Consider the following 26,819-nt stretch of genomic DNA (forward strand, 5'->3'; position numbering starts at 1 on the left):
GCTTTGGGGATGACCCGTGCAATATACCTGCTGGAGCGCATGCTACGGGTGGGTGTTGCTATGGTGACCAGTGAGCTGAGATAAGGTGGGGCTTTCCCTAGCAATGACTTATAGATGACCTGGAGACAGTGGTTTTGGTGACGGATATGTAGTGAGGGCCAGCCAATGACACTGCGCTATAAAGAACACTCAGACTTGGATGGCAGAGAGCTTGCACAGGAACCGAAGAACTTACCTGACTTGCCATCGAAGACCATTGTCACATCTGCTCTGGCTACGCCCTCTGATGTTCGTCCGGTGTCTTCTTTAACCTGCAGTTCTCCCCCTGTACTCTCTCTCTCTCTCCCTCTCTGTTTAATTGTGTGATTGGAGACAGGTGTGCTGGAGTCAGAGCAGATCCCTATCAGCTGCAACTTGTTCCATAAATCAAGAACTCTACAAATACTCATTCCTGCCACTTCCACTCTGCCAGATCGTAATCTCGGCCCAGTCAGTTATTATCCTAACCTTTTGTTCATTACCAAGATTCTGCTCTGCTCTGCTCGTTTCCCTGCCTCACACCATTTTGTCCTCTCATTGCAGTTACTGCTTTGTCTGTGGCTCCTGGCTCCTGTCTCCTATACCATCCTACCACCTTGCTCTGGATTTCACTCACCACCACCTTGGATTCCCCTCAGGACCGATTTACCCTGTTCAACTCAGTCAACTCCAACCTCACTCTACACTTGGGGTTTTTCTGCAACTCATCTGAGCTACCCCGGTTCTGCACTCCATATCTCTCTGTGTACAATAAACATTTTGGTTCATTCATCCCTGCTTCCGCATCTGAGTCCGCTCTTGGGTTCCCCTGTGTTCGCTCCTCGTAGCAACCATGACCCTGCTTGAGCTGCTGATATTTATACATGAAAGGGAGCTCTCAGAAATGTATCCACATTTTGTGGACTGCACTCAGAATTTGTCTTACTCTTCCAGTGACTTTAGCTGAAGTAGATAAGTTTTTCAAAGCTGAAGCTCATCAAATCCTACCTGAGATCCACCATGTCAAAGGAATGCATTAGTGGCCTTGCAGTCATCAGTATTAACCATGCAATTGCTGGGCAGATTTCTTATGAGGATGTAATTGATGACTTTGCATCAAAGAAGGAAAGAAATGTCAGGGTTTAGACGGCAGTTGTACAATTTAGTGTTTCTTGTGTGCAATGGTGTAATCAAGTTTTCTTTAAAAGTGTGTTATTCTATTTGTGTGATATTGGATTTGTGCAATTTAGTTTTGTTTTTAGTTAGCAATAGGGTAATAATTCTATTCTCTTTATATTTATATACTACAATTTGTTTCTATTTGTCTTTGTTACTTCTTTTTGATATTTGAGTCTTATTTTTGTATATATTTTTAGATTGATATAGTTTTAAATGTTATGATTATTTGTGTTGTTCCAAATGTCTGAATAAAAATTTGTTAGTGCAGAATGGTGCGCTTGGGTAGCCGTACAAGCTAGAACCGCCACTGCAGGTTCTTAAAAGAACTCCAGCACAGAGAAGAGAGAAACACGAAACAGAAACATCAGATTTAACAAAAATGTAGCTTGTGCAGTTGGTTCGATAAAGATGGAATTAAGGTTTTATTATAGGCTAAGAGCAGTGAATATGGGATTAATATATTTACCAAAAAAAATACATTTGAGCCCAATAATGCAGTCGACAATAGACAAAAAGTATTAAATGTAGGGCTCAAAATTATAGGCATCCTGCCATCCCGCGATGCTAAAAAAATGTCATGGACTGTTCAAAACAGACTGGGCCAGTTCTGGGACGATATATACAAAATTCATACAAACCCTGTAATTAAAAAGCCACGCCCACGAGGCAGATACGACAGATCAACATTTTTAGTTAAAATGTTGACTATTATTTATTCACATTATAAGTGCAGCAATCGCACACCGCAGTTGGCTGTATACGCGGATGTTCAAAAAAATGCAACAGGGTGGAGAAACACGTTCTCCAAAGCGCATGGGCGCCTCAAATGCAAGTGGTTTCATGTGACCGGGATACCAATATTCATGAGAGGTAAGATCTAACAACTAGCATGGGCTGATAATATGATTAGGATTGTGTGTCTGGCTTCTGGGCATCAAAAATAAAGTTGATTTGAAAACCAACAGAACAAGAGAAAATTCTGGTTTCAATGGCATAATGTTAATGAGGAAATGTTTAGCCTATGGTCGGATTTTGGTTAGGCTACTTTCAAACAAGGTGAGACATGCCTCATAAAATTACATAAAACATTCAGGTACTGTACTCCCTCCGCTCAGATTGCAAGGTGGGTGATGTGCTATGTGCAATTGGCCTCTTAGGCCTCACTCCCCCCTATCTGAGATATCTTCTGCAGCCCTCATCCTCCACCATTCTGCAAGTCACATTCTGTTAAAGGTCCCCAAAGCACACACATCCCTGGGTCGCTCCACTTTTCAGTTCGCTGCAGCTAGCGACTGGAGAAATTTCAGGGAAATTTAAAAGTCCCCCTTTTGACACCCCCTAGGGTGTCACCCAACACAATTTGTATATCTCCATTTCAATGATTATACACTGCTCAAAAAAATAAAGGGAACACTAAAATAACACATCCTAGATCTGAATGAATGAAATAATCTTATTAAATACTTTTATCTTTACATAGTTGAATGTGCTGACAACAAAATCACACAAAAATAATCAATGGAAATCCAATTTATCAACCCATGGAGGTCTGGATTTGGAGTCACACTCAAAATTAAAGTGGAAAACCACACTACAGGCTGATCCAACTTTGATGTAATGTCCTTAAAACAAGTCAAAATGAGGCCCAGTAGTGTGTGTGGCCTCCACGTGCCTGTATGACCTCCCTACAACACCTGGGCATGCTCCTGATGAGGTGGCGGATGGTCTCCTGAGGGATCTCCTCCCAGACCTGAACTAAAGCATTCGCCAACTCCTGGACAGTCTGTGGTGCAACGTGGCGTTGGTGGATGGAGCGAAACATGATGTCCCAGATGTGCTCAATTGGTTTCAGGTCTGGGGAACGGGCGGGCCAGTCCATAGCATCAATGCTTCCTCTTGCAGGAACTGCTGACACACTCCAGCCACATGAGGTCTAGCATTGTCTTGCATTAGGAGGAACCCAGGGCCAACCGCACCAGCATATGGTCTCACAAGGGGTCTGAGGATCTCATCTCGGTACCTAATGGCAGTCAGGCTACCTCTGGCGAGCACATGGAGGGCTGTGCGGCCCCCCAAAGAAATGCCACCCCACACCATGACTGACCCACCTCCAAACCGGTCATGCTGGAGGATGTTGCAGGCAGCAGAATGTTCTCCACGGCGTCTCCGACCGCACGTCTGTCACGTGCTCAGTGTGAACCTTCTTTCATCTGTGAAGAGCACAGGGCGCCAGTGGCGAATTTGCCAATATTGGTGTTCTCTGGCAAATGCCAAACGTCCTGCACGGTGTTGGGCTGTAAGCACAACCCCCACCTGTGGATGTCGGGCCCTCATACCACCCTCATGGAGTCTGTTTCTGACCGTTTGAGCAGACACATGCACATTTGTGGCCTGCTGGAGGTCATTTTGCAGGGCTCTGGCAGTGCTCCTCCTTACACAAAGGCGGAGGTAGCGGTCCTGCTGCTGTGTTGTTGCCCTCCTACGGCCTCCTCCACGTCTCCTGATGTACTGGCCTGACTCCTGGTAGCGCCTCCATGCTCTGGACACTATGCTGACAGACACAGCAAACCTTCTTGCCACAGCTCGCATTGATGTACCATCCTGGATGAGCTGCACTACCTGAGCCACTTGTGTGGGTTGTTGACTCCGTCTCATGCTACCACTAGAGTGAAAGCAACGCCAGCATTCAAAAGTGACCAAAACATCAGCCAGGAAGCATAGGAACTGAGAAGTGGTCTGTGGTTAACACCTGCAGAACCACTCCTTTATTGAGGGTGTCTTGCTAAATGCCTATAATTTCCACCTGTTGTCTATTCCATTTGCACAACAGCATGTGAAATTTATTGTCAATCAGTGTTGCTTCCTAAGTGGACAGTTTGATTTCACAGAACTGTGATTGACTTGGAGTTACATTGTGTTGTTTAAGTGTTCCCTTTATTTTTTTGAGCAGTATATATTTCCTTATAAACCCTCACATCCTTCCGTCTACACCTCACTTATACTAGGTTGACTATCAGTCATCCAGGAACCTCAAACCTTCACATAAGTAAAGACAAATAGTATACACGACAAATTCATAACATATTATTCAACACGTATAAAAAGAAAACCTTCTTGCGGCAGTGGCTACACCTAACATGTGTGGGACTGACTCTTTGTCCCAGAACTTAAAACCTTCTCATCCACCTGCCACTACATTCAATACATATGCATTTATTGTGTATACGCCTTATTCAACCACTTCCTCAACAGCAAAACAAGGATCGTCCTCAGACAGATCCATCTTTGGCCCAGAGCTGGATTTAGTGTTCTCCGGGGTCAATTCCATCAAAGGCATCATTCCGGTTGCTCTGACAATTTCTGTAAGAGACTTTCTTAAACAAGGGATTATACAGGCAGCACAACATATCAATAATAGGAACACCAGTACTAGGGTCAGAATTCCAGTATCCACCATAGATGTGTACTTGCCAAAAATGAAATTCATCCCATTTCCCTCGTCTACCCCTGCTTCACCCTTCATCTCAGCAGATAGCTTGTCAAGTCTCAATAGGGATTAAAATCATATCATTTCTATTACAATCCACCCGTTTTGCTAGATATTTCACATACATTATAACACATCTATTTTTATTGGATTCAGAAATTTCACACAAATTCAAACTAATTCATGCATCCCAATAGATGGTCTCATCTAACATGTGCTCCTCATATTTGAATGAATCCTCCACCAGGCTCGGCGGTAGGTACTTGTCGTCTCATTGGTCTGAACTTTGACTCGGTCCGTAGCTCACCATCTGCTCCGTTATCCATCTCTCTAGAGTTCTGGTGATTAAACCTCTCGCACACGGGACCAAACAACAACCACACAACCCAAACACACTCATACAGGTGAAAGCAGGCCATAATACAGTTCTTACAACACTTTTCCATTTCCCAAACATGAGCTGTGCTATCAGAAATGTATGTACAGCAATGAAACTAATCATTCTACCTACACCGCCCTCTTTGCCCGTTCCCTATCGAGAGTCAATCTATTTTACCAGGTCATGAGGGAGGTGGCGGATAATTGGTCAGAGAACCTCTTTACTGCATCCCCGGTTTCATTCATGAATCTCTGTTGATTATAAAAGATGTCATTAATTCAATCCACATTATTATTTATTGTCAACTACCAAAATAATGTAGTGTTAAAGCCTTCACATATTTGATTCATAACTTTGTATTAAGCTGGAACCTCCCTGAGGATGCCAATAGCATCCATCTAGACAAAGCCATTCCCATCCTGATCAAAACTCCTCCTGTACCTTCTTTAGCCTCCTATAACTGGTCTCTGATAATTAATTCGAACTGGTTGGACCAATAACCCCAGGGCGCAAACTCCTAACCACCCTTTGTGGTATTTTCTGTCGTATGCGTCCTTTGCTGGTACTAGCCCACCCTTCATCAGTTATAGGTGCTATGAGGTTACACATTTTCTCCTGTGCTTTCAAACCTAAGTCAGTCACATTAACGATTACCTTTCCAGCCATTAAAATAATCTTAATTCTCGGTGCCCTTCTTGTATCTATAACACTGGTATTCATCCGGAATTTAGGTGAACCGAGGTGGGTTGGCTGAGTACTTCAATCTGGCCAACCCCAATTCCTGTACAGTTGTCTGCTTCCCCAGGAAGTTGTTTAATGTTTACCTTAAATTCTACATCTTGATCTTCTTTGATTCCTTATTCTGTACTTCACTCATCAGTGTATTATATAGTTTATCTTCTACTTCTTCTCAATGACAACGGTATCCTATGATTAGTACCAGTAGGTGGTGGATCTGAATATATCAGAAAGATTAGACTATGATGCAGCTCAGAGTTTCTACTCTTCCCAAAAACCGTCAACCCTCTCCTGCCCTTAGTCTCTCTGCTTGGTACCACCCCATACTCACACCTCTAGGAGCACACACAGTGATGAACGGTCGGGATAGGAAATCTTCGTTAAGGAGGTAACCCCCGGACCTTGTTGGTTCTCGGTTCTTCTCCTAACTCTGTGTGTGATCATCAGTGCTCATATGTGTACATACCTTCTTGCAGTGGGTAACGTGGACCCAAGTGACTCTCTCAGCTTTCCTAATGGCAAAGGCAATGGTTTAACAGCACCTGGTATGGGCCTTCCCAACGAGACTGCTTCCAGTTTTTTCTCCTCAGGGACTGGATCCACACCCAGTCTCCTAGTTGGATTGAGTGAATCACCTTCTCCTGTAATTCACCTGTTGGACACAAAATCTTGGACATACGGGTTTGTCTTCCTGTTCTGGTATCTCTAACTCTGGCATTCTATAGGCTCTACCTGATTAGCTAAAATGTCATCCATCATTTAAAGAGATAGATCCCAGTAAATCAACACTAGGGATCATATCTTGTCCTAATATTCTAGCTACCATAATCATGTCCACCAAGTAAGTTGGGAACGCTTCTACCCATTTGCTATAATTATCTGTTATTGTTAAACACCCCTTCTTCCCCTCAATTCGGAATAGTTCAATAAGTCCATTTCCAAATGTTGGAATGGAAATTCTAAAAAAATGTTTTTGCTCTAGTAACATCCTATCCTGTTCTATCGCCTGCTCTACCATACTCCCCCTTTTTATACATGGCTCAAGCCATGTATCAATTCTGCTGCATTACTAAACAGTGTCTTTGGTAAGGTCAGTAAATTATCCTTATTTCAGCCCTTCTCTTGTAGGATTGCCCCCTTTCATTTTCCACATGTCCAATTCTCCCTGGGGCATTCATTCTTAGCTACCCTGTAACAATTCTCTATCAAGTGTCTTATCTTCTTTAAGATTTAACAACTACTTTCCACTAAATTATCATATCTTTTCCTAGCGAATTATACCAAACATACCTTAAAATCAAAACTAAAATACATGCTTATGGAGCCGATAGTCTCTCCATTAATTAATATACTATCTAAACGAACCTAACTAAATTATCCTTCTATCTTCTATTCTTATGTCTTTTCTGTCTCTCCCAGTGTTATTTCTGTCCTCACCTGTTTATAATTTAACTATGCTGGTCTCCACTCACTAACCCTTATCTAATTCTTCTGTTTCACTTTTATCTTCTCTTCCTTGCTTATGCTCTCCTCCTTCTACTTCAAACCCATCAAGGTCTCAGCAGTGCAGGGGAGTACTAAATGTCTCATTGTCCTATTACATAGCTACTTACATTTATCTCGATACCCTCAATAATCCTGGATCACCTACAGATGTCATATTTCCCTGTCCTGTTGACTTAAGTCTACCATTATTAACCTGTTTTAACAACAAAATATAATATTACTATTATATTAATTACACAGTCTTGTTGTGTTAAATCTCTTCCACTGAATACAACCACAGCTGACTTCCTAAGGGAAAATAAACTTATCTAGATAATGTAAAAAGTACTCCTGCTTATTAATCTGAACTACTCCACAAAGAAAATGTATTATACCCTTGTTGTCATTCTGTCTTTTCATTGGTTCAACTTATCACTTGTGTCTAAGAACTTTAACTCCATCATAATTATCAGTTCTCCATATTTCCTTAAAATCAGTATCACAAATGACCCTAAATTCACCATCCAAATGGCTTTTCATTGCGGCTGATCAGACCACAAAAGGAAAAGTCACCAGAGGGGTCAAAAGTCATACCCCCTTTTCAGAACCGTGTTTCTTACTATATTAGACAAATGAAGCTAGTAACTTTATCTACATTTTGTATCTCAATTTCCCAGAACATTCCCTATCAAAAGAATTTCACGTGTTTAAACCCTCAGAGGTAGAAATCACACATGACCTTTGTTTTGGAGGTGTTCAGAACAAGGTTAAGGGTAGAGAAAGCTTGTAGGACACTAAGAAAGCTTTGTTGTGGAGCATTCAACAAATAATCCAGCTTGGGGCCAGCTGAGTATAAGACCATATCATCTGCATATAAATGGATGAGAGAGCTTCCTACTGCCTGAGCTATGTTATTGATGTAAATTGAGAAGAGCGTGGGGCCTAGGATTGAGCCTTGGGGTACTCCCTTCGTGACAGGCAGTGGCTGAGACAGCATATTTTCTGACTTTATACACTGCAAAGATAGTTAGCAAACCAGGCCAAAGACCCCTCAGAGACACCAATACTCTTTAGCCGGCCCACAAGAATAGAATGGTCTGCCGTATCAAAAGCTCTGGCCAAGTCAATAGAAATAGCAGCACAACATTGCTTAGAATCAAGGGCAATGGTGACATCATTGAGGACCTTTAAGGTTGCAGTGACACATTCATAACCTGAGCGGAAACCAGATTGCATACCAGAGAGAATACTATAGACATCAAGAAAGCCAGTCAGTTGATTATTGACAAGTTTTTCCAACACTTTTGATACAGGGTCAAATAGAAATAGGCCTATAACAGTTAGGATCAGCTTGATCTTCCCCTTTAAATAAAGGACGAACCGTGGCTGCCTTCCAAGCAATGGGAACCTCCCCAGAAAGGAGAGACAGATTAAAAAGGTTGGAGATAGGCGTGGCGATGATAGGGGCAGCAACCTTAAAGAAGAAAGGGTCTAAAACATCTGACCTAGATGGTTTTTTGGGGTCAAGTTTCAGGAGCTCCTTTAGCACGGACTCAGTGACTGCCTGCAGGGAGAAACTTTGTAGCGGGCAAGGGAAAAAGAGGGAGAAGCATCGGGGATAGTTCCATTAGAAGGGTTGGGAGATGAGGAAATGTTGGACGGGCAAGGAGGCATGGCTGAGTCAAATAGGAATCCTGACTTAATGAAGTGGTGATTAAAGAGCTCAGCCATGTGCTTCTTGTCAGTAACAACCACATCATCAACATTAAGAGACATGGGCAGCTGTGAGGAGGAGGGTTTATTCTCCAGGTCTTTAACCGTTTTCCAGAACTTCTTGGGATTAGACCCACAGAGAGAGAACTGCTCCTTAAAGTAACTAACTAGACCCTCCCCATCCCCAAAATCACTTTCCCTCCATGTTTCTGGCACTGAAGTGTGGTGTAATCTCTGGTTGGCCTACTCTTGAATACAGCAACAAATTGTAACACATGCATGATGATGCAGAAGTATACTTTTCGAGACAGACAAATATTATCAAATCATGAATTTAGTGAATGGCAGCATATTGAAAAGCCTATAGTTGACAATAAAGATAGATGAAGACCTTGTTTATGATGTGCTCCTGAGTGGCGCAGCGGTCTAAGGCACTACATCTCAGCGCAAGAGGCATCACTACAGTCCATGGTTTGAATCCAGGCTGAATCACATCTGGCCATGATTGGGAGTCCCATAGGGTGGTGCACAATTGGACCAGGTTTGGCTGGGGTAGGCTGTCATTGTAAATAAGAATTTGTTCTTAACTGACTTGCCTGGTAAAAAAATGTAATTATTAGAGACCAGGTTCATGGAGGATTTAGTTTTATATTTACATGTTTCATTTAGGAGTATTAAACTGAATGTTTCCATTACATTTATGCATGAAGTTTAAAATGCTGATGAATCATCTATAAGTCTTTGCTAGGTAAAGCTCCGCCTTAGCTCACTGGTCTCGATAACAACACCCACCTATACATGCTCCAGCAGGTATATCTCACTGGTTATCCCCAAAACCAACACCTCCTTTGGCCGCCTTTCCTTCCAGTTCTCTGCTGCCAATGACTGGAACGAATTGCAAAAACGCTCAAGCTGGAGACATATTTCCCTCACTAACTTTAAACATCAGCTATCTGAGCAGCTAACCGATCGCTGCTGTTGTACATAGCCAATCTGTAAATAGCCCATCAAATCTACCTACCTCATCCCCATATTGTTTTTATTTACTTTTCTGCTCTTTTGCAAACCAGTATTTCTACTTGCACATCATCATCTGCACATCTATCACTCCAGTGTTGATTTGCTAAATTGTAATTACTTCGCTACTAAGGCCTATTTATTGCCTTACCTCCTCACGCCATTTGCACACACTGTATATAGACTTTCTTTTTTCTATTGTGTTATTGTAGGCTTGTTTATTCCATGTGTAACTCTGTGTTGTTGTTTGTGTCGCACTGCTTTGCTTTGTCATGGCCAGGTCACAGTTGTAAATGAGAACTTGTTCTCAACTATCCTAACTGGTTAAATAAAAGTGAAATAAAAATAATAATAAAAAATGATTAATATGAGAAAAACGCAAAGACGTAACTTCATCACGTGTTATCGCGATAGCTTATGTTGCCTATGTGAGACTGCGAGGCGGATATCCGGTCTCTTTTCGGTGGCAGGCTGTTGTAGAGTCAGTTTTACAAAATGAAGGTAAGAGAAGTCAACTCATCTTCTAAATAACAAATCTCTCCCTGTTAATGACCAGGCCGAATTGAAGTAGTCCATTAAAATATTATAAAACCGTATCTGGTTTAGTCAGATATTGCATCGTCTTTTAGGATGCATATTGATTTTGTTGCTAGCAGCTATTGCTGACAACGTTAGTACGTGAACCTGAAAATATGTCCGGGTGCATGCATGTTTGCCGGGCGTCATTCATATAACGGCAACAAAGTATCTTAAGCTGTTCTTGGGGGGGATACGAATATTATCGTTGATGTGGGTTTGTTCACACGCCCATATTTCGCGAATCCGTTGCAAGTTTGTTAGTTGCAACGTAGTCACCCTCAAGGCCACTTCTGGCCAACTGGCTTCCAACGTCGCTTAACTAGCTACTTCACTGCGTGTCATTTGATCGTTCCAAATAGTGTACCTGCCGAATTAATTTCCCGTGACAAAAATTCACGTGCATCCCGTGTTCTGTATAACTAATCTTGTTTCTAGGAAACTAGCTAACAAGAGTTAAACCAATTGCATTAACTAGCCAACATGCTAGTATCTTCCAATTGCCAGCATCCCGTTTATAGTCAGAGGTCTCGCCATACTGCTTCCCTGTGGCTCAGTTGGTAGAGCATGGTGTTTGCAACGCCAGGGTTGTGGGTTCGATTCCCACGGGGGGCCAGTACAAAAAAAAAATGCGTGAAATGAAATGTATGCATTCACTACTGTAAGTTGCTCTGGGTAAGAGCGTCTGCTAAATCACTAAAATGTAAATGTAATACTAACATGTGGTTAGGCTACTGTAGTAGTTAATTATTCGACTAATCTAAATTTGTTATGGATGGGTAGCTTAGGTGCAAGGTGCTCGTCTAGCAAGTAATCTGCCTGATGTACATTACTATGTCCTCAACTTGGAAGGCTTGCTACATCTGATCAACCAACAACCCACTGATCTGTATGTCTGTCTCTCAGCTGAATATCTCGTTTCCTGCCACTGGCTGTCAGAAGCTCATTGAAGTTGATGATGAGCGCAAGCTGCGAACCTTTTATGAGAAGCGTATGGCCACAGAGGTGGCTGCTGATCCCCTGGGAGATGAGTGGAAGGTAAGCTGTGGTCCCTAAGAAAGCTGCTCAGTTTTCAGATCCTTCTGGTTAAGTTTTTTTGATATAGTTAAATGAATTAGTCCCAAGCTAGTGATTGTGGTCTTCACTTTGTCAAGCTCATTGACTAACTTTGGGAAATTTTGGAATAGTCAACTTAATGCCTTGGATTCCAGTCTCTTGAAACAATGTTGATACTGCTCGTGTTCAACTCAACATGATCTTGCACACCTTAGTAGACCCTTTCTGGCTGGTCTAGCCTCAAAGGGGGGACAGTGTTGTGCCACAGAAACTGCAGAGCTGCTTTACCAGATGCAACCTGACCCTCTGACCATGGCTGGTTGAACTTCATTGCTCTCCCAAGCCTTTTCCTATTAAATTCCACTAAAGAAATGTCTAACTGTTGTGTGATCAACAGGTCCTTGTACAGGACAAGTTTTTCTTGATTTTTGCACATCTCTCCCAGGGCTACATGGTGCGCATCAGCGGAGGCAATGACAAGCAGGGCTTCCCCATGAAGCAGGGTGTGCTGACCCACGGCCGTGTGCGCTTGTTGCTTGCCAAGGGCCATTCCTGTTACCGCCCCCGTAGGACAGGAGAGCGCAAACGCAAGTCTGTCCGTGGCTGCATTGTTGATGCCAACCTCAGTGTGCTCAACTTGGTTATCATCAAGAAAGGTATGGAGTTGTAATGATGGTAACCACTTGCTCTGGCACACCTTAGTAGACCCTTTCTGGCTGGTCTAGCCTCAAAGGGGGGACAGTGTTGTGCTACAGAAACTGCAGAGCTGCTTTACCAGATGCAACCTGACCCTCTGACCATGGCTGGTTGAACTGCAACGCTCTCCCAAGCCTTTCACTGTTTAACATTTGGTTGTTTTGAAGGTTATACATTTTTTATTAAACCTTTATTTTGACAGGGAAGTCCTATTGAGACTAGGTCTTGTGTTTTTTTTTTTACAGATTATTGCTGCATCAAACACATAATATACCTTAAACAAAATGACAAAACACATTAAGGAAAACGACATGTGCATGTTTCACAACTATTTACCATTGAAACTAACTTGAACATCATCAGTGCTGTTCTGCTCCCGCTGCCAGCGCTTGGATGTGGTTAACCATATGGCTGGTGATTCTGTATAGACTGTTTTGAATCTAGTGGCCTCACTTTTTCCTCCATCTCCCAGGCGAGAAGGACATCCCCGGCCTGACCGACAGCACCGTGCCCCGCCGCTTGGGACCCAAGAGGGCCAGCAAGATCCGCAAGCTCTTCAACTTGGCCAAGGAGGACGATGTCAGGCAGTATGTTGTGAGGAGACCACTGACTAAAGAAGGTGAGGCCAACACTGCTTCTAAGTGGTTCTGACCTGTTAGGGACAGATGTTCCGCTGGCGGAACGCCTCACCAATATCCAATGGTATAGAGTGGCGCGAATTACAAATACCTCAAATGCAAAAACTTCAATTTTTCAAACATATGACTATTTTACACCATTTTAAAGACAAGACTCTCTTTATCTAACCACATTGTCCGATTTCAAAAAGGCTTTACAACGAAAGCAAAACATTAGATTATGTCAGCAGAGTACCCAGACAGAAATAATCACACACCCATTTTTCAAGCTAGCATATATGTCACAAAAACCAAAACCACAGCTAAATGCAGCACTAACCTTTGATCTTCATCAGATGACACTCCTAGGACATTATGTTATACAATACATGCATGTTTTGTTCAATCAAGTTCATATTTATATCAAAAACCAGCTTTTTACATTAGCATGTTTGGTTCAGAACTAGCATACCTACCGAAAACTTCCGGTGAATTTACTAAATTACTCACGATAAACGTTGACAAAAAACATAACAATTATTTTAAGAATTATAGATACAGAACTCCTTTATGCAATCGCGGTGTCCGATTTTAAAATGGCTTTTCGGTGAAAGCACATTTTGCAATATTCTGAGTAGATAGCCCGGCCATCACGGCTAGCTATTTTGACACCCACCAAACTCAGATTTACTATAAGAAAAATTGGATTACCTTTGCTGTTCTTCATCAGAATGCACTCCCAGGACTTCTACTTCAACCACCAATGTTGTTTTGGTTCCAAATAATCCATAGTTATATCCAAATGGCTCCGTTTTGTTCGTGCGTTCAAATCACTATCCGAAGGGTGACGCGCCGGCGCGTTTCGTGACAAAAAAGGTAAAAATATTCCATTACCGTACTTCGAAGCATGTCAAATGCTGTTTAACCTCTCTGGGCTAGGCGGGACGAATTCGTCCCACCTACGTAACAGCCACTTGCAGCCTGTGGCGCGATTTTCAAAACCTTAAAAATCCTATTACTTAAATTTCTCAAACATATGACTATTTTACAGCTATTTAAAGATAAGACTCTCGTTAATCTAACCACAATGTCCGATTTCAAAAAGGCTTTACAACGAAAGCAAAACATTAGATTATGTCAGCAGAGTACCAAGCCAGAAATAATCAGACACCCATTTTTCAAGCCAGCATATAATGTCACCAAAACCCAGAAGACAGCTAAATGCAGCACTCACCTTTGATGATCTTCATCAGATGACAACCCTAGGACATTATGTTATACAATACATGCATGTTTTGTTCAATCAAGTTCATATTTATATCAAAAACCAGCTTTTTACATTAGCATGTGACGTTCAGAACTAGCATACCCCCCGCAAACTTCCGGGGAATTCGCTAACATTTTACTAAATTACTCACGATAAACGTTCACAAAAAGCATAACAATTATTTTAAGAATTATAGATACAGACCTCCTCTATGCACTCGATATGTCCGATTTTAAAATAGCTTTTTGGTGAAAGCACATCTTGCAATATTCTAAGTACATAGCCCAGGCATCACGGGCTAGCTATTTAGACACCCGGCAAGTTTAGCACTCACCATAATCATATTTACTATTATAAAAGTTTGATTACCTTTTGTTGTCTTCGTCAGAATGCACACCCAGGACTGCTACTTCAATAACAAATGTTGGTTTGGTCCAAAATAATCCATCGTTATATCCGAATAGCGGCATTTTGTTTGTGCGTTCCAGACACTATCCGAAATGGTAAAGAAGTGTCGCGCGCATGGCGCAATTCGTGACAATAAAATTCTAAATATTCCATTACCGTACTTCGAAGCATGTCAACCGCTGTTTAAAATCAATTTTTACGCCATTTTTCTCATAGAAAAGCGATAATATTCCGACAGGGAATCTCCTTTTCGGCAAACAGAGGAAAAAATCACAAAGGCGGGGGCGGTCGGGTCACGCGCATAAGCCCAGAGTCCCTTGATCGGCCACTTGAGAAAGGCGATAATGTGTTTCAGCCTGGGGCTGGAATGACGACATTCTCTTTTTTCCCGGGCTCTGAGCGCCTATGGACGACGTGGGAAGTGTCACGTTAGAGCAGAGATCCTTAGTAAAAGATAGAGATGGAAAAGAAGTTCAAGAAATGGTCAGACAGGCCACTTCCTGTAAAGGAATCTCTCAGGTTTTGACCTGCCATTTGAGTTCTGTTATACTCACAGACACCATTCAAACAGTTTTAGAAACTTTAGGGTGTTTTCTATCCATATGTAATAAGTATATGCATATTCTAGTTACTGGGTAGGAGTGGTAACCAGATTAAATCGGGTATGTTTTTTATCCAGCCGTGTCAATACTGCCCCCTAGCCCTAACAGGTTAAAATCAATTTTTATGCTATTTTTCTCGTAAAATAGCGATAATATTCCAACCCGGAGACGTTGTATCCGTTCAAACACTGAAAGAAGAAAATGGAGTCGTCACATGCACGCGCGCACCAGTGCCATTGTTCGCAGAAGTACCACTCTCCAAAACCCCTACTGTTTTTCGCCCAGAGACTGCAGAGTTATCATTCAACGTTCTGGTGCCTTCTGAGAGCCAATGAAAGCCTTAGAAAATGTCACGTTACAGCAGAGATCCTGTATTTTCGATAAAGAGGCTACAGAAGGCCAAGAAATGGTCAGACAGGGCACTTCCCATATAGAATCTTCTCAGGTTTTGGCCTGCCATATGAGTTATGTTATACTCACAGACACCATTCAAACAGTTTTAGAAACTGTAGGGTGTTTTCTATCCAAATCTACTAATTATATGCATATTCTAGTTTCTGGGCAGGAGTAATAACCAGATTGAATCGGGTATGTTTTTTATCCGGCTGTGAAAATACTGCCCCCTATCCCAAACAGGTTAACCTCTAGGGTACGTGGGACGCTAACTTCCCAACTGACCAACATCCAGTGACGGTGCAGGGCGCCAAATTCAAACAGAAATCTCAATTAAAATTCCTCAAACATACAAGTATTATACACCATTTTAAAGATAAACTTCTCGTTAATCCAACTACAGTGTCCGATTTCAAAAAGGCTTTCCGGTGAAAGCATACCATGCCATTATGTTAGGTCAGCGCCTAGTAACAAAAAACAGCCATTTTCCAGCCAAAGAGAGGAGTCACAAAAAGCAGAAATAAAGAGAAATGAATCGCTAACCTTTGATCTTCATCAGATGGCACTCATAGGACTTCATGTTACACAATACATGTATGTTTTGTTTGCTAAAGTTCATATTTATATCCAAAAATCTAGTTTACATTGGCGCGTTATGTTCAGTAATGTTTTAACTCCAAAACATCCGGTGATTTTGCAGAGAGCCACATCAATTTACAGGAATACTCATCATAAATGTTGATGAAAGATACAAGTTTTATGCATAGGATTAAAGAAACTTCTTAACCTGTCTGGGCAAGCGTCCCACCCTAGTCAACAGCCAGTGGAATCGCGTCGCGGGAAATACAAAACCTCATAAATGCTATAACTTCAATTTCTCAAACATATGACTATTTTACACCATTATAGATACAACTCTCCTGAATCGAACCACGTTGTCCGATTTCAAAAAGGCTTTACAGCAAAAGCAAATCATTAGATTGTTAGGAGAGTAACCAGCCAGAAATAATCACAGCCATTTTCAAAGCAACTAGATGCATCACAAATACCCAAAACACAGCTAAATGCTGCACTAACCTTTGACAATCTTCATCAGATGACACTCCTAGGACATCATGTTTCACAATACATGCATTTCTTGTTCGATAAAGTTCATATTTATATATAAAAACAGCATTTTACATTGGCGGGTGACGTTCAGAAAATCTTTTCCCTCAAATGCTTCCGGTGAATCAGCGCTACAATTTACAAAATTACTATTCGAAAACATTGTTAAAATGTAATATTGTCATTCAAAGAATTATAGATTAACATCTCGTGAATGCCACCGCTTTGCCAGATTTAAATGTAATTTAAAAATAACTTTACTGGGAAATCACACTTTGCAATAAACGACGTGATATGCTCCGAAAAATAGGCTAGGCGATTCATGTTAGCTCCATCTTGGAACCATCAAAAATACTATTGTAAATATTCCCTTACCTTTGATTATCTTCATCAGAAGGCACTTCCAGGAATCCCAGGTCCACAACAAATGTAGTTTTGTTCGAAAAAGTTGATAATTTATGTCCCAATAGTTCCTTCTTGTTAGCGCGTTCCGAAAGCTACTCAAAATGTACCGTAGTGCGTGGGACTTGTCGTCACGAATGTGCAAAAAATATATATTTAAGTTCGTTCAAACGTTGTATAACATAAATCTTTAGGGCCTTTTTCAACCAGAGCTTCAGTAATATTCAAGGCGGACGATTGCATTGTCTTACTAAACGTTTCGAAAGGGGAGGGTAGCCATGGGCGGCCGCGTCATTGTAGTAAATGGCCCTCCCCCTGTGACCAAGTTCCACAGCCTCTCTTTGGGTCAGTTTGTACCATAGAAGACTCAAACCACTTTGTGAAGACTGTCGACATCTAGTGGAAGCCTTAGGAAGTGCTAAATGATTAATAAGCCCCTGTGTGTTTCAATGGCAAATGTTTGAAGTGATTTCCACACATCAGATTTCCATTTCCTGTTAGGATTTGTCTCAGGGTTTTGACTGCCATATGAGTTCTGTTATACTCAGACACCATTCAAACAGTTTTAGAAACTTTAGGGTGTTTTCTATCTAAATCTACTAATTATATGCATATTCTAGTTACTGGGCAGGAGTAGTAACCAGACTAAATTGGGTATTTTTTTTTTATCCGGCCGTGCAAATACTGCCCCCTAGCCCCAACAGGTTAATGCAATCGCTGTGTCAGATTTCAAAAAAGCTTTACGGCAAAAGCACACCATACCATAATCTGAGTGCAGCGCTCAGCTACCAAAACAAGCCATACAGATACCAGCCATGTTGTGGAGTCAACAAAAGTCAGAAATGGCATTATAAATATTCACTTACCTTTGATCTTTATCGGAATGCACTCCCAGGAATCCCAGTTCCACAATAAATGTTTGTTTTGTTCGATAAAGTTCATCTTTGTGTCCAAATACCTCCTTTTTGTTTGCGCGTTTACTTTACTAATCCAAATGCACAAGTCCAGACAAAGTCAAAATAGTTCTATTAAACTTTGTAGAAACATGTCAAACGATGTGTATATAATCAATCTTTAGGAAGTTATCATAAATCTTCAATAATATTCTGACCGGACAATTCCTTTGTCTTTAGAAATGAAAGGGAACGGAGCTCGTGTTCACAGCCACGCGCGTGACTAAACTAATGGCTTTCAGCCAGACCCCTGGTTCAAACAGCTCTTATTCTCTCCCGGTTCACAGTAGAACGTTGTTTCAGGCTTCTAAAGACTGTTGACATCTAGTGGAAGCCTTAGGAAGTGCAATCTGACCCCACAGACACTTTATTGGATAGGCAATCACTTGAAAAACTACAAACCTCAGATTTACCACTTCCTGGTTGGATTTTTCTCATGTTTTTGCCTGCCATATGAGTTCTGTTATACTCAGACATCATTCAAACAGTTTTAGAAACTTCAGAGTTTTCTTTCCAAATCTACTACTATACTATATAATATGCATATCCTAGCTTCTGGGCCTGAGTAGCAGGCAGTTTACTCTGGGCATGCTTTTCATCTGGATGTGAAAATACTGCCCCCTACCCCAAAGAAGTTAATGAATGGATCGGTAACAAGCTTAGCACATCGGTGCTCGTGAACTCTTGACTATGATTTCTGTTTTTAAAACTCCTAATATTTCTCCTTGCCAAATTGTGCAAAAGTTGTCTGGCACACCAGTAGACCCTTTCTGGCTGGTCTGTAGTCTCTAAGGAGGGACAGTGTTGTGCCACAAACTACAGAGCTGCTTTGCCAGATGCAACCTTACCCTCTGACCATGGCTGGTTGAACTGCAATGCTCTCCCAATAAGTCGCCATTCAATAAGTGTATTTATTAAAATCTGATTTGAGGCAACTTCTAATTTTGTGTGGGACATTTTAGAAATGAATGGGACATTTTGTCTGTCATTGGTTGGGCAAATGAGTTGACAGGCACAAAATGGTCGAACTATTCAACATTTGGGAATACTGGCTAGAATGAATAACAGCTACAACTCTCAATCTCAAAGTTGGACAGACATTTCATAAACACTGAAACCCATAACTATTTTTCCTTTGTTCATGCTTTGTAGTAAATGCCACTGATAACACCTCTCCTCCCCAACCTTTTGAAGGTAAGAAGCCCAGGACCAAGGCTCCCAGGATTCAGAGGCTGGTGACACCCCGTGTGCTCCAGCACAAGCGCCGCCGCATTGCCCTGAAGAAACAGCGCACCCAGAAGAACAAAGAGGAGGCTTCCGAATACGCCAAGCTGCTGGCCAAGAGGATGAAGGTATGGAAAGGGAGACCACTAAGGCATTTAGCTATAATATTAGTCATTATCTGTTCTAATGTGTAATGAATGTTGTGAATCCCATTTTATTCCTACGATTGCAAGCGAGTTGATATGGTTTCAAGTTGAGTCATAAAATGGTTAAAATATTACAATTGAAATGTCCATAGGTATACAATCACCCATGACGTCAGCAACATTGCCATTGAATAACTTTTAGTCCGTAGGAAGACTAACAAATCTCGTTTGTTTGTAGGAGGCTAAGGAGAAGCGCCAGGAACAGATCGCCAAAAGGCGCCGTCTCTCCTCCCTTAGGGCCTCCGCATCCAAATCTGAGTCCAGCCAGAAGTGAAATGTGGAATTGAATTAAAAATGTTTCGCTGAAATTCTGTTTCTGGTGTCTATTCAGTGTTTCATACATCAAAAAGAATGTCCATGCCTGAAACGCATCCTGATTGTATTTCTATTGATTGGTCACATCCCTAAGAGGCTCCATGGCTCTCAAAACTGCTAAATAATTGAACACTAAAGTCTAATCTGTAAAGGGGCTGTAGAAAACAAGACTTGTGATGGTATCTGTTTTAATGACTACCACCGACCAAAGGGCAATTGTAAATAAATGTAGGTAACCACTGCTATGCTCTGGAGTGGATTCTCATTAAACTGTGGCCATCCTTTGGATGCCATGGTAATGAACGAAGATCGCATGACACTCATGCTGATGTGCCTGAAGCTGGGGCCAGACTGAAAAAAATTGGTTTGTGTGTCATTGAACTGACTTGGAACTTTTGCATATACATAACTACATTTCAGATTCTCTTCTGTTAAATTCAATTGTCCCCTTAGTGTGTGTCAATATTAGTTCTGCACTTCCACTGTGCTGAAACAGGATCTGAAAATGTTTGTGGACAAGAGACTAAGGCTGCTCTAAGACGAGCAGTCCCATTCTGATCTTTTTCAGTTGGTATTTTAGCCAATCCGAGCTTGGGCTGCCTGTGTAAATGCAGCCATAAAGTGACCCAGATATACTGACTGGGGAGAAACTACATGGACGCTCTGGTAGAAAATTCGAGGAGGATGTCCTGAGGCATGGATAACATCCACAGAACGGGATGAATTTATTGTCAAATTAGGAATTAAAAAGGTTGGCAACTGGATCATTCATGCTGTGGGTGTCAGGTTGATGGATGCATGCTGGTGTTGTATACCAATAGAGTATGATTTAATTTGAATGAGGTACCGGTCAAGTGGTACACAATATTGTGGGAAGGATCCCATGGCATTCGTTTGATCTCAAGCTCGTGGACAGACGCATGTAACAACTGGTGTAGCATCAGTCAAGACTGGGATGTGACGGTTAACGTGGAGCTTTGCTCCTGTGCGCAGATTTTTCAGCACTGATCATTTTGCCTGGCTTGGTTAACAGGCTAGACCTTTTGACGTAACCTCATTTCCACTCATGCACCACTGGTGTAAAGTACTTTAAAATACTAGTTAAGTAGTTTGAGGTATCTGTACTTTATTATTTATATTTATTACAACTTTCAATTCACTACATTCCTAAAGACTTATGAATTTCCTATTCTGATTTTCATGACACCCAAAAGTACTCTAAATTTTTTTGTGCTTTCCACCGTCAAATCCAGTGCTTTATACACCTCTGGTGATAAGTGCATACTCCGAGAGAGCTGTGACTGTTCAGTTGAACTCCAGGCCTGCAGTTGATACAGATTGTTACATCAGATGTGATTTAACTGGAAGTTACTGTTTGGTATAGCACAGCGAATTTGGCCAACCTTAACCTGGCAATACTATCTTCGTTCTCGATTCGGCCAAGCGTATCTTCTAAAATGTTTCCAGTTGCAGGTGGTGCATTTGAATTTAGAAAATGCTGCGTTTATTTAAAATAGCTAATCCAACAATTGTACGCTGCCATCATGTCTATTTAAACTCTTCTCTCATTGAGGCGGGTGGGTCCACCCCAAAGTGCTGCATGGCATGAGCACTGAGAGAGGATTTGAAATAGACAAGATGGCTGTGTACACCAGGATTGAATATTTTCCTGGTATTTTACATATGTCCCATCCTGAGAATCAATCACTTTTTTTCTGGGTAACCCGGTATGTCATTCAAAAGCATTATAACGCGTATAAATATGTCTGGAGGGCCTCCCGAGTGGCACAAGGCACGCAGTGCTAGCTGTGCCACTAGCGATTCTGGGTTCGAATCCAGGCTCTGTCGCAGCTGGCCATGACCGGGAGACCCATTGGGTGGCGCACAATTTGCCTAGCGTCGTCCAGGTTAGGGGAGGGTTTGGCCGGCAGGGATGTCCTTGTCCCATCGCACACTAGTGACTCCTGTGGCGGGCGCAGTGCACGCTGACACGGTTGCCAGGTGTACAGTGTTTCCGCCGACACATTGGTGTGGCTGGCTTCTGGGTTAAGTGTCAAGAAGCGGTGGGGCTTGGTTGGGTTGTGTTTCGGAGGACGCACGGCTCTCAACATTTGCCTATCCCGAGTCAGGGGCGTGAGATGACCCAATTTATTTTTTTTAAGTCTGGATTTGATTAGAGCTTTGATCAACATGAAGATGCTACCTGAGCCATATATAAAATACATTTTAGAAGCCCTACATTAATGACATGTAACGAGCCCAAGCCCAGAAAAAGATTACATGATTGTGCATTTGGAAAGTATTCAGAACCCTTGACCTTTTCCACATTTAGTTATGTTACAGCCTAATTCTAAAATAGATTAAATAAAAATCCTCAAAGACAAAGCAAAGTTATTTTTTTTTATTTTTGCAAATGTATAAAAAATAAAACCAAAATATTTACATAAGTATTCAGACCCTTTGCTGTGAGACTCAATTGAGTTCAGGTGCATCCTATTTCAATTGACCATCCTTGATGTTTCTACAACTTAATTCGAGTCCACCTATGGTAAATTCAATTGATTAGACATGATTTGGAAATGCACACACCTGTCTATATAAGGTCCCACAGTTGACAATGCATGTCAGAGCAAAAACCAAGCCGTGAGGTAGAAGGAATTTTCAGTAGAGCCCCCGAGACAGGATTGTGTCCAGGCACAGATCTGGGCAAGGGTACCAAAAAACTTCAGCAGCACTGAAGGTCCCCAAGAACACAGTGGCCTCCATCATTCTTAAATGGAAGACGTTTGGAACCACCAAGACTCTTCCTAGAGCTGGCCCCCCGGCCAAACTGAGCAATCAGGGGAGGTCACCACACTTTTTCAGTGTGGTGACCAAGAACACGGTTGGAGCTCCAGAGTTCCTCTGTGGAGATGGGAGAACCTTCCAAAAGGGACAACCATCTCTGCACCAATCAGGCCTTTATGGTAGTGGCCAGGCGGAAGCGACTCCTCAGTAAAATGCACACGACAGCCCGCTTGGAGTTTGCCAAAAGGCACCAAGATTGAACTCTTTGGCCTGAATGCCAAGCGTCACATCTAGAGGAAACCTGGCACCATCCTTACTGTGAAGCATGGTGGTGACAGAAACATGATATGGGGATGTTTTTCAAAGTACAGAGAGATCCTAGATGAAAACCTGCTCAAGAGCGCTCAGGACCTCAGACTGGGGCTAAGTGTCACCTTCCAACAGGACAACCCTAAGCACACAGCCAAGACAAAGCAGGAGTGGCTTCGGGACAAGTGTCTGAATGTCCTTGAGTGGCCCCAATCAAACTCCTCTGGAGAGACCTGAAAATAGCTGTTCAGCGACACTCCCCATCCAACCTGACAGAGCTTGAGAGGAATGGGAGAAACTCCCCAAATACAGGTTATACCAAGCTTGTAGCGTCATACCCAACAAGACTCGAGGCTGTAATCACTGCCAAAGGTGCTTCAACAAAGTACTGAGTTAAAGGTCTGAATTAGGGCTGGGCGATGTGGCCAAAATATCATATCATGGTATTTTTCAAATTTTTGACCATATTTTATGTTTTTGATTAAAAGTTCTAAATTTGCTTTATGAGTAGTGCGTGACCATTGGGTGGCAACACATATTCTAAATTATTTCAATGGGTCTTTCTCCATTTGGATTGTTTTATACTGTTAAATTCAACTTCAACCTAAAATAATTTCCTGCATTTCCATCAATTTCTGCATTTCCACTCATTTGAGATAATTTCCATACTGCCACAATATGATAAAAAAATACTAGGCCTTATTTTTAACCAAATGTTGCAATTGCGATTTAGATAAACACTTGGGTGAACTTTTGGAATCATGGAAATAGAATGTTTATTATAATTCTATAGTTAGAATATAAACAATAGTGGGTACTTTGAATACAGTACATGACGAATGAAAATGCCATGGATAGCCAGCTATTAGCATTAGTGGCTAACACGATTTAGCTTAACTTGCTATGAAAATACAAACTAGCTGTTTGCAGATGTAAGAAACACAAAACTAATATTGTAATTATAGAATGCTTGTGGATTTATATTAAATGGAAACAACATCGTTGTCATCAACATTGTTGCATTGACCATGCAGACTGAACGAAAGTGTCTCGTGGTCAAGCAACAACATATGCGTTCCTTGAATGACTAGGCCTGTGTGGAAAGCGGTATATATATATATGAGAGAGAGAGAGAGATGACTCAAGTAGCGGAGTAAACTATAAAAATGGACGTTACACACATCACATTTAACAAACCAAACATTAAAATACCGTTGTAGAAAGTAGAGTAAAAACCCAAATCGGTCCGTGCATAAATACAGGTATATAGTAAAATACGGTATACCGCCCAGCCCTAGTCTGAATACTTATGTAAATGTTACATTTTTAATACATTTGTAAAAATGTCTAAAAACCTGTTTTTGCTTTGTCATGGGGTATTGTGTGTAGATTGAGAACAAATACAATTTAATCAATTTTAGAATAAGGCTGTAAAGTAACAATATGTGGAAAAAGTCAAGGGGTCTGAATACTTTCCAAATGCACTGTATGCAGCGTTTACTGTGAATTTGGTTTCCGACAATGCAGGAACATTGCCTTTGAACATTGTGCATAGCCCCAAGGCTTCACAACAAGCACACCATTTACCAGAGGTGTGGACTCGAGTCACATGACTTAGACTCGAGTCACAAATAATGATTTTAGACTCGATTTGACAAAATCAAAAGACTTGCAACTCGACTGACACCAATGACTCGTGACTTAACTTGGACTTGAGCCTTTTGACTCGAACTGACTTGATACCCTCCCCAAGCCTAAATATTAAAAACGACGCCATTAAAAAAAGTGTGCAGCGCATCAACTCTTCATTTAACGGATTACAGTTTGAATCGGACAGCAGCCAATCAAATTGTGCCAGCGGAGAAAACGTTGCGTGTGGCAGTGCACAGGAACGTCGATGGGTGAATTCAGACGGAGCCCTTGGAAAGATGATACCCAAAATTATTATTTTCGGATATAAAGACTACGCTGTAGTCAACAAAAAACGGATTGCAATTTACTGAGGTTACAGACGGAGGCGCAACAACTTCCAACTTTGTCCAAGATTTGAAGCTGCGCAAAGAACTTTAAGTCGTGGCTAATATAGCCGACAGCTATATATAACTTTGCTAGTGTAGCATGTAGTCTAACGTAACGTTAAATCAATGAGCATGCACAGTCAGTCAGTGCGGGAACATGATCATTGCACCCAAGATTGAGCTACAACTGGCTAGGCAGTTGGTAGCCTAAATCCTGCCTGATGTTATTGCTGTTCCTAAAACCATTGACATACGTTAGCCTACTGTAACCACACACTGAGAGGGTGTGTTAAGGTTGGGCGATTGTGTACAAGCCTACAGCGCTTTGCCCACACTCTCTAGCTGTTGTTGGGAGATGGCTTGAAAGAAACAAGTGATGACTCCTTCTCTTTCAAAGTTATCAAAAATGAGCTCACTGCTGCACATCATTCAAAGAGGTGTTTGAGGCACCCCTGCTGCTGTCAACAAAAGATGGAACTCAACACAGACAAGTGAAGGCAGTTATCCAATGTGACCATCTAAAGCTCTGTCATGCTCTGGAAAAGGCTGGGCACAAGGAGTTGTTGTTCACAGTACGAGAGTGGAATAAGTTGAAGGAGTTGGTGGACATCCTGAAGCCATTTGGAGAAGCAACAGATTTGACACAGGGGGAGAAGATGGTCACAATCAGTTCCATTGTTCCCCTTGTCCTGTACCTGAATCACCGCCTGGAGCAGCGGAAGCCTCAAGTACATTTCCTGAGCGGCCTGGTCAGAAGTCTCCAGAACAAAAAACATTTCAAAACAAAACATTTCTTGGAATCTTCATCAATGTGAAAATAGCCAGGACACAAGATGGAATCACTGCTCCTTTTCAGATCCAGTCTACCTCAAAGCAGCTGCCTTGGATCTGGCTTTTCCTCTGTGAGTGGAGCACCATGTGCTGGTCAAGGAGGAGGTGGCACAAAGAGTGAAAGGTAACTTTTTATCATAATTTAATCCAATTGACTGCAACAATAATACTTTTTCAGTTTAACCCACTGCATTACCAATACTGGCCTTTTTGTTTCTGCTTTTACATGCTTTTCCAGAACTGATTCTGCAAGATGCTGCAGGGACTGAGCAAGCTGTGCCTCTTTTTGATGAGGAAGAGCGAGAGGACCATAGTCTTGGACAAGAAGGGCTGTTTGCAGCATACTGTGAGAGGCAGAAGAAAGCTGTTGGGACCACCCCAGCACTACAGCTAAGTCACTACCTTGACATATGCGAAGGACAGAATGCCCTCGTTCTGGGCAATGAAGGCTCTTCCTTCACTGTCCGAGTGGCCATCAGGGTCTTGGCAGAGCCTGCCTCCAGTGCTCCGGTGGAGCGTGTCTGCAGCCATGGTGTCATCGTGCACAAATGACTGACAGACTTTTATTGAATTTGTTTTTTTTGCAAATGCAATGCATCATAGGGCCCGAAGATAAGAGGAAAAAATGAAACTTTATGCATTACACACACACACGTAGTCTCCATGTTCAGGTTTTATCTCCCATCTTTGGGATCTGTATTTCTCTCAGACATTCAGGCCAGTGTTCAAATTGTAGGCCTACTTGAAGTTCAGTAGCAGTTGTTTTGATGTACCTTTTAATAAATGATTGTAACTTTATGGCAGGATTGTTTTAGGTGTCTAGAGTATATCTGGAGAGAGAGCACTGCAATATTTTGTTTTTATATTGATGTCTTTCTCATGGCTACCCATGTATTTCCATGGAAAAGCATTCATGATTTGTATATACTAACTTACTCGTTAAAAATATGAAATGGTATTAAATTTGATGAAGAGCACATTGAGTTGTTTAGGACTCGAAACTTGACTTGTCGGTCTTTACTTCAGACTTGACTGT

At 41.8% G+C, this 26,819-nt stretch overlaps 1 protein-coding gene and 1 long non-coding RNA gene across 2 annotated transcripts; both read left to right on the forward strand.

Annotated features, from left to right (window-relative positions):
• Window positions 1-10,422: 10,422 nt before the first annotated feature.
• LOC106609995 (small ribosomal subunit protein eS6) lies at window positions 10,423-19,831 on the forward strand. The gene is made up of 6 exons (XM_014209078.3): window positions 10,423-10,517; window positions 11,499-11,630; window positions 12,094-12,304; window positions 12,817-12,963; window positions 19,288-19,445; window positions 19,702-19,831. Exons 1-6 carry the CDS (start codon window positions 10,512-10,514, stop codon window positions 19,795-19,797), a joined length of 750 nt encoding a protein of 249 aa, XP_014064553.1. The 5' UTR covers window positions 10,423-10,511; the 3' UTR covers window positions 19,798-19,831.
• A 4,444-nt stretch (window positions 19,832-24,275) lies between these two features.
• Window positions 24,276-26,766, forward strand: LOC106609994 (uncharacterized). Its single transcript, XR_001329819.3, has 2 exons — window positions 24,276-25,907; window positions 26,022-26,766. It is a non-coding gene; the product is annotated as an uncharacterized LOC106609994 (long non-coding RNA).
• Window positions 26,767-26,819: the final 53 nt, after the last annotated feature.

This window comes from Salmo salar, chromosome 08 (assembly GCF_965601325.2).
Source record: "Salmo salar chromosome 08, fSalSal1, whole genome shotgun sequence".
Classification (NCBI taxonomy): domain Eukaryota; kingdom Metazoa; phylum Chordata; class Actinopteri; order Salmoniformes; family Salmonidae; genus Salmo; species Salmo salar.